Source organism: Spermophilus citellus (assembly GCF_964194105.1).
Source record: "Spermophilus citellus genome assembly, chromosome: X".
Taxonomy (NCBI): Eukaryota; Metazoa; Chordata; class Mammalia; order Rodentia; family Sciuridae; genus Spermophilus; species Spermophilus citellus.
Window position 1 is genome coordinate 34,910,256 of NC_138190.1, and position 12,777 is coordinate 34,923,032.

At 43.5% G+C, this 12,777-nt stretch overlaps 1 protein-coding gene across 1 annotated transcript in view; it reads left to right on the top strand.

The window, feature by feature from the left end:
• Positions 1–1,268: 1,268 nt before the first annotated feature.
• The window catches only part of NYX (nyctalopin), a gene marked incomplete at its 5' end in the record, with an annotated part of 73,881 nt that continues 62,372 nt past the window's right edge, over positions 1,269–12,777 (top strand). The window contains one exon of the mRNA XM_081276363.1: positions 1,269–1,290. Within this exon, the coding sequence (XP_081132489.1) occupies positions 1,269–1,290 (22 nt within the window). The remainder of the gene's footprint in view (positions 1,291–12,777) is intronic.

Genomic DNA, 12,777 nt, shown 5'->3' on the forward strand with positions numbered 1-12,777 from the left:
AAAAGGCCTAGGAACCACCCCACCCCCATGTTGTTAAAATGCAGATGTTGGGTCAAGAGGTCTAGGTTGGGAGTGGGGGGTGCCCAGAGATTCTGCATTCCTAAGAGCTCCAAGGTGCTTTTTCTGAACCGGTTGCTTCTGAGAGCATTTCACAGGACACAGAGCAGCAAAGGCTTTAATCCAGTCCCGTGGGTTTGAGAAACCTCAGGCGGATTCTGAACACCCTTCCTGGACCTGCTGTTTTAGGTCGAGGCTGTGAGCTTCAATCCCAAAACGGGGCTTCCAGCCTTACTGGAGTGGAGGGACCCACCCACACCCTGGTCTGTTTTGGAATTACCCACCATCCATCACTCCAAGCAAAGGCAATCAGCAGCCTGCATTTCGGGAAAACATCATGATTTTAAACTGCCCTGTCCTTTCTCCAAGTTATATAACGTGTCCTTATTGAAAATGCTGATAATGCTATTTGGGTGGCATGAAGCCAATTTCTGGCTGCATATTGTTGGTGGCTGGGGCTGGGATCGGGGAAGGGGGCAGGGTCTGGGGAAGGTTTAAGGAGAGAAAGGGGCCAGGCAGATGGACAGGGCAGTAGGGCCAGGGGTGGCCAAGGCCTGGGGATAAAGCCGATTGGTGTGTCAGCAAAATCTGTCAGTGGCTTTGGTGATTCGAAAGGCAGACACGTTCTTTCATCTCTGTTAATCCTCATCTGATACAGAGGATTTTCCTGCCATTAAATCTGGAGAAAGAAAACTAAGCACTGAAACCCGCAGACTCCTCTTTGCTTTCTGATCACCCCCACCCCAGCCTTTCTTTCTCGGTGGGACCATCTTTTATCATCTGATTTGGGAGATGGAGGGGCTGGGGCAGCCCAGGGGCCTCTTGGAGGTGCAGGACCAGGCAGACCCCCAGGACGGTAAGCAGAATTTGGAAACTGTTCCCAGAGGCTTCTTTGCAAGGGTTTTCCTCTGCATCAGGGTCTTCGCCTGGTGAAGGGTTTCCGAATAGAACCAGGATGAACTTTTTTTTTTTGGCGGGGGGAGCTTCTGATTGGTTGTTGGCTTCTCTTAACACAACACCAGAGTCATTGGGGGGAGGGGGAAATGAACGTGAAATGGGGGACAACGTAGGACATTTTGTGGAGATGGTGGTGGCGGCGATGGGGGTCTCCAGGGATCTCTCCTAGGCACCAGGTGACCTGCGCTTGCTTTCTCTCTTCAGGCAGGGATCCCACAGCTGGGTGGTTCTAAGCCACCAGGTGTGTAAAAGGGATGCTGGTCCTGCTTCTGCATGGTGAGTGTCGCTGCCAGTGTGGGCAGGAGCTGGAAGTCACAGGATCTTCTACCCAAAGAGTTCAGTTTTCAAGAGGCTTCCATGATTTGGACATCCATGATCAGATTTCACTGCCGGTGTGACTGTGGGGGAGGGGCTGGGGACTGAGAGTCAACAGCAGGGGGGACCCCGCCCCCACCCCAGCCAAATATATGAAATAGTCTCCTCGGTGATTTTCTTATCCCAATCTCAGATATAAATTCATTAATGTTATAACCCCCAACTATAGTGGTTTTCTAATCATGTTATTTTAAGCTCATTTAGTTAAAACCCCAAATCCCTTAAAGAAACCATCTTCCTAAAGGAGAGAGAAAAAAATGAAAGATGTTGGAATTGTGGGCTTTTAGGGGAATTACAGATGCTTAAATTTTTTTCCAGTTTTTTTTTTTGTCCTGTTGCTATATGTGTTTTAATATCCCAAGAAGGGCTAGAGGTGTGACTCGGTGGCAGAGCGCTTGCTCAATGCGCATGCTCCACGCATGCTCCAGGCCCTGGCTTCCATCCCCCACTACAAAACAAAAACAAAAACAAAAACAAAAAACAAATCAAGAAGATTCATCATAAAGTATTTCCCCCAACTCTGGTTGCTCGAATCTGACTGAGATAGCCCAAGGGAAAAATCTGCTATGTTCTTCAGAAATAAATGATTTGACTCACAGAATCATTTTTTCTGACCTTTGGGGTGAATTTAATTATTTGAGGTATGATGATGTATGTAATAGATCTCTGTATGCGGTACTAGGAGAGAACATTTTACCAGATCATTCTAAAACAATAGTGATAGAATTTTCTTACTCTTGATTTCACCTTTTCAAAAAGTAGAACTTGTTCTATTGAATCAAATAGATATACAATGTACCTTCAGTTGGTTCAATTCTATGAGGGATATGATCATCTGATCTTTATCCTTGAGAAAATTACCTTCCTTCATGGGAGATCCAATAAATAAATGAGAAAAAAATTGGAACGAGACATAGGGAACATTATGATAAATAAGACACAACTTCCTACCTCAAGGAGCCTCCAAAGGACAGGAGTTGACATTTATATAATTGCCAGCAGCCAGCTTCTTGCCATTTCTCCTACCTAGAAAGGACATGAAGTTTGATTGACTCATGGGGACAGAATGTTTCCTTCTGAGAGCCAGTGTTATTATTTAAATGTGCACCCAAAGCTCTGCTGTCCTCGCAGACTGCAGATAGTTCAGAGCCTACATACTGCAAAACGGGTACCATCCTTGCTACAGAAACCTGAAACACATCCAGACTTTTTGTGACAAGTTGGAGGACTCAGTGGTGACATCATCTGCTAACAATAGTTGCACTTAAAATTAATGACCGTCTCCACATCCCCTGGTGCTTTCATTTAAAACACACTCTAGCAGCACAGAGAATATTTCTCTGACGACCATGAGTCACAAGCAATAGGGACAACATGTTCCTGAGACACGGGCTCGGATAGCGCTCTGTCTCCTTGGTTAAAAAAATGACAAGACCTTGGAGAAATCAGAAGTGGCTCACAGCAGGGGAAATTTGGGGCAAGATTGGAACTGAATTTCTCCTTCTGAGGACATACAGTTCTAGAAGTGGGTCTTCTCTTGGAAGATTTGGTGTCCCCTTATGCCTCCTATGTCACCCCCTCCAAAGTCTTCCTCTTGTTCATAGTATAACATGCAAATTTCACAAATTGTTTCACAGGTCCCTCACATCTGGCTTGCTCTATACTGAGTCTTTAAAGAGGGTCAGGGTTTGTGTTTTGACTACCCCCCTGTCTTGGAGTAAAGCATTGTAAGTGCTTTATAAGGGTTTGTAGGTTGAATGGATTAAGATACCCAGATTATAACCTTTACTCAGCCTGAGAGACTCAGTCATACTAGGTATCAGGTCTTCTTCTGAGAGGGTAAGACTTGCATTGTTTTTTGATTTGCTGGGGATGGAATCCAGGGGTGCACTACCACTGAGCCACAGCCCCAGTCTTTTTAAAAATTGTTTAGGTTTTGAGACACAGTCTCCCTAAGTTGCCCAGGCTGGCCTTGAATTTGTGATCCTCCTGCCTTAGCCTCCTGAGTTGGGATTATAGGTGTGCACCACCACACCTGGGTGGAAATGTTCCAAATCTTGATTGGGATAGTTATACATATACATTTGTGGTTTTTTATATTTATTTTTTAGTTTTAGGTGGACCCCAAATCTTTATTTTATTTTTATGTGGTGCTGAGAATCGAACCCAGTGTCTCATGCATGCTAGACAAGTTCGATACCACTTGAGCCACAACCCCAGTCCCGCATATACATTTGTTATACTTATTGAACTGTCCACTAAAGTTGGTACATTGTATTATAAGTAAATTATACCTCAATTGGATTTAAAAGAAGAATGGCTGTAGGAAGAGAATGACTGTACTCCAAGTGGAAATAAATTCCTCATTATCAAGAGTCAGATACTGGGGCTGGGGTTGTGGCTCAGTGGTAGAGCGCTTGCCTAGCATGCTCGAGGCACTGGGTTCGATCCTCAGCACCACATAAATGTAAAATAAAGATATTGTATCCACCTAAAACTTAAGAATAAATATTAAAAAAAGAGGTACTATGGCATGGTGAGCAATATGCATGGATGTCATTGTACAGACCAGTAGTTCCTACTTTTTGACTGCATAGTAGTAGTCCATCATATAGATGTCCCCTATTGTTGGACATTTAGGTTACTTCCAGTTAGGGGTATGTCTTAGTCTATTTTCTGTTGCTATCACAAAATACCTGAGGTTGTTTTTTTTTTTTTTTAAAGGCAGTTTATTTAGCTTATTGTTCTGGAGGTTCAAGAGCATGATAACAACACCTGCTCAGTTCTGGTGGGGGCCTCATGGTAGAAGTATGTGTGAGGGGAGGAGACTAGATGGCAAGACAGGAACCAAGAAGGATTCAGGGGAGGTACCAGGCTCACTTATAACTACCAGCTCTTGTAGGACTTCCTGAGAGATTGAGAACTCCATTAATGCCTCCCAAGGGCTGCGCTTTAATGACCTAATTACCTTCTAGTAGGCTCCACCCTTTAAAGGTTGCACTACCTCTTAATACCTCCACACCGAGGACCAGGCCTTAGTACATGAACCTTTGTGGGCCGCATTCCAATAACCAGACCATAGCAGGAGAAATACCAGTATTTAGTCCTGGAGGCCTTCCTAGGGTCTTGTCTACTTCTCAGAAGGGACAGATCTTTACCTTGAAATTTCCAAAGGCCTTTGAGGTCCTCAGCAGACCATCTCCCCAGAGATAGATATCTCCGTCCTTTAGGACTCAGCCACAAAACTGCAGCTGGAATTGGTGAATTTTTTTTTTCTTGTCCCAGAACATACCTGCAGGGTGTGGGAAGCCAGTTCTGGAGTCAGGTGAGGCCGGAGGCCATGGCATGGCCTTCCCCACTGCATTTCTGTTTCCCTCATCCAGTTTTGTTTTGAAAACCCAGCACTGAGTCTTGGCCTGAGGAGCAACTGGGGTAGCCTTTGCCAGGAGTGGGAAGGGAAGGATTTCTAGAGCCAAGTGGCTGAAAAGATTTTGCTGAAACCAGAAAATGGATCATATTTTCCCATGCTATTTTGGTTTCATGAGGCACAAGTTCTTTTAAAACAATGAGAATAAAGAAACATTCCAAACTCACTCTGTGGTTGGAAACTCCATGAGTAACCCTTCTAGCAAACCTCGAGGGGCGAAAACACATATTTGCAAAGCTAAGGGCCTCCTGAGAGAAACTTAGCTGGTCTGCATCAATATATCATTCTTTGGGGGTATCTGAGTCCAGCCATTGCTGCCTCCTTGCAGCTGGGGGCTGGCCTGTGCAGGTCACCAGGACACAGATGCAGGGAAACCTTAACTTTTCTTCCTCTGCCCCCATCTCTTTCTTTCTTTTTTAAATAGAAGTAAACCCAGCATGGTGGAGCATGCCTGTAATCCCAGCAACTTGGGAGGCTAAGGCAGGAGGATCACAAGTTTGAGGTCAGCCTCAGCAATTTAGCAAGGTCCTAAGCAACTCAGTGAGACCTGTCTCAAAAATTTTAAAAAGTAATAATAATAAAAAAGGGCTGGGGATGTAGCTCAGTAGTAAAGCACCCTGGGTTCAATCCTCAGAAACAGAACAAAATAAAATAGACGTCAAATCCACATAAAATTTACCATTAACCATTTTAATTTTAATTTTTATTTCATTTTTTGGTACTGGGGATTGAGAATCCAGGGGCACTTTACCACTGAACCACATTTCCAGCCTTTTAAATATTTTATTTAGAGACAAGTTCTCACTAAGTTGCTTAGGGCCTCACTAAATTGCTGAGGCTGGACTCCAACTTGTGATCCTCCTGCCTCAGCCTCCTGAACCACTGGGATTACAAATGTGCACAACTGTGATTGGCTATCATTAGCCATTTTAAAGTGCACAATTCAGTGACATTTAGCATGTACACAGTGTTGTGTAACCATCACCTCTATCTAGTTCTAAGACCTTTTTCATCTTCCCAAAAGGCAACTTGTGTCTGTCTATTATTCAACAGTCACTCTGTTCTCTCTACTCAGCCACTGGTGACCACTAATTGCTTTCTGCCTTTATGGATTTGCCTTTTCTGGACATTTCCTATAAATGGAACCATAATGTGTGGTCTTGTATAATTGTCTTATTTTACTCAGCATAATGAGTTTGAGGTTCATCCTTCTCCACATCATAGCATGTGTCAGTTCTTTGTTCTTTTTAAAGGCTGAATAATATTTCATTGTATGGCATACCACATATATCTATCCATTCATTCATTCATTTATGGACATTTGTTGTTTCTACCTTTTGGCCCTTATGACTAGTGCTCATACAGTCATGTCTGTTAGATCACCTGCTACCAATTCCTGTAGAATTGGAATAACTAGGAGGTAAACTGATAGGTCATATGGTCACTCTGTTACACCTTGTAAAATTTTATACACACACAGGAACCTTGGCCTACCTAGGCTCTTGGTTTTTGACTTTGCTCACATTTTGACTTTTAACATTGGAATCACCTGCAAAGCTTTAAAAATACTAATGCCCAGTACCACCCAGAAGATCCTGATGTTATTAGCCTGGAACCATTCTAGTTCCTTCTTTGCACCCTCTTTGTGGTAATAACTTCAATATTCTGACACCTGACATCTTTGTCCGTTGCTGTGACAAAGTTTCCGAGACAATTTATAAGGAAGAAAAGTTTATTTTGGTTCACAGTTTTAGAGGTTTCAGTCCATGATTGGTTGGATCCATTACTTTTGGGCCTGTGGCGAGGCAGAAGACCATGGTAAAGAGCACGTGATTGAGCAAAGCTGCTTATATTGTGGCGTCTGGGAAGCAAACAGAGAGAGAGAGGAGGCCAGGATCCCTACATTCCCTCCAAGGCTACACTCCATCATTCAGAAAGATAAGAAGCCAGCATTTATCAAGCACGTTTTCAATTACACAGAACAAGTCCTGGCTCCAGTCTGTGTCTCCCTCTCTTCAGGTTTACTCTGTCAGAAATTGTAGTCCAGTTTCCTCCATGTTTTGCTTCTGCTGAATAAAGTTGGTTCATACTCTGCAAAGGACCTTGCCCTGATACATATTTCCCCTGCCCCATCTTGGGAGGTCACCATTCACTCTGTACACACCGTTGTACCTTCTTTTAGAAAAACAATGGTAAAGATAGTCACAGGGCATGAAGTGTCAGGAATTGGCCTGGGTAAGGAAAGTCAAGGTCCACTGGTAGTTACATACACATTTTAACAGTGTTGTGCAACAACTGTGAAATAAACTCCAAAATGGTAGATGTGGTGGTGCATGCCTGTATTCCCAGAAGCTTGGGAGGCTGAGGCAGGAGAATCTCGAGTTCAAAGCCAGCCTCAGCAACTTAGTGAGGCTCTTAAGCAACTCAGTGAGACCCTGTCTCTAAATAAAATATAAAAAGGGCTGGGGATGGAGCTTAGTGTTTGAGTATTGCTGGGTTTAATCAGCAGTATCAAAAAGAAAGAAAGAAATAGATAAAACTAAACTCTAAAATGATGTGGCCTAAAATAATGATCTGTTATTTTTCAGAATTCTGTGCTTTGACCATGTGTTAGTCAACTTTTTGTTGCTATGACAAAATACTGAGATAAGCAACTTAAAAGGAGCAAAGATTTACTTTGGCTCATGCTGTTAGAGGTTTCACTCCAGGAATTGCTGGCTCTGTTGTTTTTTGGTCTATGGCAAGGCCCACCATCATGGAAGGGAGCTTTTAGAGCAAAGCTGAGGTGCAGCTTTTTGCTTCCCTCATGGCAGCAGGAAAGCAAAAAGAGAGGAAGGCGTGGTCCACATCTCCAATGTCCCCTTAAAGGCCATGCCCCAAATGCTACCCTTCCAACCATGCTCTATCTCTTAAAGGTTTTTACCACCTCCCCAAAGTGCCAGAGGCAACATATGAGCCTTTCAGGGACATTTTAAGATCTAAACCATAACAGTTGGTGTGTTGCTTTCTACTCTGGGACAGATTTCCACTTGGTCCTTGAAGGATTTGTCCCTTGATGAGGCTTAATCCTGTGATGAGTGGCTCATGGAGCCCACTTTGAGCTTGAGCCAGAGCTTTCACAGCTGTCTCAAGCAGCATGGTGCCTGTGTTCCCCATAGCTGTCCACACCTTCCAGATGAACAAACCCAGAGACAGAGGTCATCTGAGGTTAAAAAAAAAAAAACAAGCAGTATGAGAGAGCAGGGGTGAGAATAAGTATCCTTAGGGTTTCTGAGAGGGCTCAGGCATACCCACAGGCTAAGTGTTTCCAGACCGAATGTTCTGGAAAGCCTGCATATGAACCCTGGAGCTATAACAACTTTTGGCTGAGCAGGGACAGCCCTGAGCCCAGGCCCATCCTGCATTTCTCATCTTCCTGTCCTTATTCCTCAGATTGGAAATAAGGGCCTTCATGTCTTCTGTGACTTCCAGATGAATCCTTCCCCAAAATACCAGTGTGAGAAGAGAATTTGCTAAGCAACTGCCAAATGAGTTGACTTTCTCTTCTCACAAACTGTAATCTTTATTTTAATTTGGTAAATGTGTTTCTGGCCAAGGTATTCCCATGGAACTCAGCTCTGGATGGCCAAGGAGTTTTGTTTCTGGAACGGTTACTGCTGATTCTGGGAGAGACCACTTTTCATTTGGATTTGGAAAAAGCAGGGTTGTGCTAAACAATTTTTGATTTACTGTTATGTTATTTCCTGTCAGCGAATGGCAAGGACTTTCTTTTTGGTTGAGGGGTGCTGCCTGGCCCTGAATTTGAATCATTTGCTCTTGGCAAGGTGAAGAGTTTACCTGGTTTTTCAGGGGAAGGAAGGAGGTACAGTCCCATGTGCTAAAAGCTCGGTCACCAGCCTGTGATGCTATTGAAAGATGCTGAAACTTTTAAAAGGTGAGACCTAATTGGAGGAAGTTGGGTTTTGGTTTCCCACAGGTTTCAGTTCAGGGTCACTCAACACTCATGATGGGGACATATGCGGGAACATATGCAGAGGAGAACTGTACCTCATGGTGGCAGAGAAGCAAAGAGAGAATGAGAGGAAGGGGATCAGATCACAATATCCCTTTCAAAGGGACCCCCCCAAAACCCAACTTCCTCCAATTAGGTCTCACCTTTTAAAAGTTTCAGCATCTTTCAATAGCATCACAGGCGGGTGACTGAGCTTTTAGCACATGGGACTTTGGCCCATATTTCAGATCCAAACTCTAGCACCTGTCTCAGGCTCTTGCTCAAGAATATTATTGCAAACCATAGAACCTACTCTAGGTCATCGAAGCCATCAGGAGCGTTCCTTTATCAGGATGTGGGCAACTCCAAAAGACCCTTCTGCCCTTGCCACTTGGTGGGTACACCTAAAATCTCACGAGAATCATGTTTATGTGCTGGGTGCCAGAAATTCCATCATACAAGCCTGAAAGCCAGACACCTCTTCTGCCATTCTGTCCAGAGAATGGTTTCTGCCTGGTGTCTACTTCGTAATCCAACTCTTGCTGAGTGTCTTCTTGACAAAGCTAGGTCACATGCTTAGGAAAGAGAGTTTCTGTCTTCGATTTTTTTTTGTACTAGGGATTGAACCCAGGGGTTCTTAACCACCGAGCCACATCCCCAGCCCCCCTTTTATTCTTATTTTATTTTATTTTTAAAAAATATAATTTTGGTACTGGGGATTGAACTCAAGGGCACTTGACCACTGAGCCACATCCCCAGCCCTATTCTGTTGTTTTATTTAGAAACAGGGTCTCACTGAGTTGCGTAGTGCCTCTCCTTGCTGAGGCTGGCTTTGAACTCGAGATCCTCCTGCCTCAGCCTCCTGAGCCCCTGGGGATTACAGGTGTGTACCACTGTGCCCTAGTCTGGCTTCTGTCTTAAGGTAGTATTTGTAACAAAGGAAATTACCTAAATGTACAAATTGTGCTTAAAACAGGACCCCTTTTCCAGTGTCCAATGTCCACTACAATTCGAAATGGTCTGGTTGCAGAAAGGAATAGAAATTCACTCATGCATCCAGATAGTTTGAGTGGATTTCCAAAATAGGAACAGGGAAATGTCACCGAAACAGCTCTAGCTGGGCTTCATGAGGTCCATCTCTGTGATTCTCAAGTCAGAGCTATTGCTCTCTTTGCACATGCTATGGACTGAATTTTTGTGCCCCTCACACTCAATTCATTGGTTAAAACCAACCCCCTCAGTGTGATGTATCAGGAGGTGGGGCTTTTGGGAAGTGATAATTCATAAGGATGGAGCCCTTATGATTGTGATTGTTGCTGTTATAAAAGAGTCCTTAGATAGGTCCCCTGCCCCTTTTTACAAGTGAGGACATAACAAGATGGCTGTATATGAACCAGGAAGTGAGCCCTCACCAGACACTGAGTCTGCCTTGTTCTTGGACTTCCCAGCCTCCAGAGCTGTAAGAAACAAGTTTCTGTTGTTCATAAGCTCCCAGTTGATGGTATTTTGTTATGGCACCCTGAACAGACTGACAGCACCCCAACTCCTTCACCTTACTCTCAGTTCTAGTCCTCCATACTGTTGAGCTGGATGTAGCTTTGGTATAAACCCCATCCCCAAGGCCACACAGGTTTGTGCTCACAGGAGCTCACTGACCAGTGGCTCGGTGCCTCTTTCCCTTTCATGGAGAAGGGATGAGTCAGATTAGCTCTGCTTACATCCAAGTGTCCACTCATGGTGCAAGCAGCTGGGGCTGGGAGGAGGTGGCAGAGACACATGGGACTTGGAGTAGGGTGTTTTATTTTTTTCTTGGAAGCCATGGTTGGTAACAGCTGCTGTGGAATCACAGAAAACAAGAGCCAGAAAGGTCCTCAAAGGTCAGGAAGCAGAGTCCTTCAGTTTACAGTTAAAGAAATGGAAGTTCAGGAGGTTAGATGTGTGGGGCGGGAGACAGCTCAATACAGTGGAAAGACAGAGAAAGAAAGCTTGGTGTCATTAACCACCCCCAACCTTAGCTTCCTCCTGTGAGAAAGAGAGAGCAGTACTTAGTTGCAGGGCTGTTGTAGTCAATGAATTAATGTATGTAGCCATCTTAGCCCTGAGCAAATACTTATTAAATTTGGTTGTTGCTGGGCAGAGTGGCGAACACCTGCAATCCCAGTGGCTGGTGAGGCCGAGGCAGGAGGGTCCCAAGTTCAAGGCCACCTGGGCAACTTAGTGAGATCCTGTCTCAAAGTAAAAAATAAAAAGGACTAGGGGTGTAGCTCAGTGGTAAAGTCCTTCTGGGTTCAATTCCTAGTACCCCCCCCCCCCAAAAAAAGTTGGTTGTTATGAGAGCAAAAGAGACTCATAAAATTTTTCTTTTTGGACACTGGGGGTTGAACCCAAGGGGCACCTAACCCCTGAGCCATGTCCCCAGCCCTATTTTTGTATTTTATTTAGAGACAGGGTCTCACTGAGTTGCTTAGGGCCTTGCTAAGTTGCTGAGCTTGGCTTTGAACTCACCATCCTCCTGCCTCAGCCTCCTGAGCCACTGGGATTAGAGGGGTGCACCACCATGCCCAGCAAAACCCATAAAATTTAATTGACATTATACATGTTCATATCACCCAGATAACATATGTTATCACACTTCCTAGGCTATGTCCTGTAGATATTTGTTGTCATTTGGAGTTGTATTATATATGGTGTGAGGTAGGGGTTGAGATTCTTTTTTATTATTAGGACTTACAACATGTACCTTCAAGTTGTCATGGGCTACCTTGAATTAATCTTATATTGCTTTATGCATAATGCAAGATAATAAGATTCAATTAAATTTATCTCTCTTTTTATTTTTTATGTCATCGGTGTTATGTTTTTTCATTTATTTATATTATAAATACCACGATATCTTGTTATTTTTGCTTTAAACAGCCACTTATCAAGCAATTCAGGTGAGAAAAGAGTTCATGACATATTTATACCATTTCCATTGCTCTTCATTTGCTCCTTTCCATCTTATTTTCATCTAGTAGCATTTTTCTTCAGGCTGGAGAAAGTTATCATTTCTTGTGCAAAAACTCTGCTGGAGATGAATTTTCTCCGATTTTGTTTATCTGAAAATATCTCTATTTTTCTTCATTTAGAAGATGCTTTTACTATATATAGAATTGGGTTGCCAGATTTTGCTTTTCTTTCAGCACTTGAAGATTGCCATTCTACTGTCTTATGGCCTTCATCGTTACTGACGAGAAGTCAGTATTATTTTATTTAGGCTGCTATAACAAAAATACCATAGTCTGGGTGGCTTCTAAACAACAGCACTGTATTTCTCATAGATTTGGAGGCTAGAGAGTTCAAAATCAAGCCACCATCAGATGTGGTGTCTGGCAAGGGCCCATTCCTAATAGATGGCACTTTCTCTCTGTGTCCTTACATGATTGAAGGATGGAACCCAGGGCCTTGTATATGCTAGACAAGTGCTCACCCACTGAGCTGGGTCCCCAGTCCTCTGGGGTCCCTTTCATAAGGGTACTAATCCCCTTCACGAGGGCTCTGCTCCTATGACCTGATAACCTTTCAAATTATGCTCCTTCTAATACTATCACCTTGGGGTTTAGGATTTCAACATATGAATCAGGAGAAGGGGACAAATGTTCAGACCATAATAGTGATATATATGTATATACATTTTATTTATCTATTTATTATTTCTCTTTTTCTCTTTATGTCATGTCTTTCTTCTTTGGATGCTTTTTTTTCCTTTTCTTTTCTTTTTTGTGGTGGTGGGAATTGAACCCAGGGCCTTGTGCATGTGAGGCAAGCACTCTACCAACTGAGCTAGATCCCTAGCTCTGAATGCTTTTCAGAATTGTCTATCTTTGGCTTTTAACAGTTTGACTAGGTCTCTAGGCAGAGGAGTGTGTGTGTGTGTGTGTGTGTGTGTGTGTGTGTGTGTGTGTGTGGTAGTTTTATGTTACATGGGCTT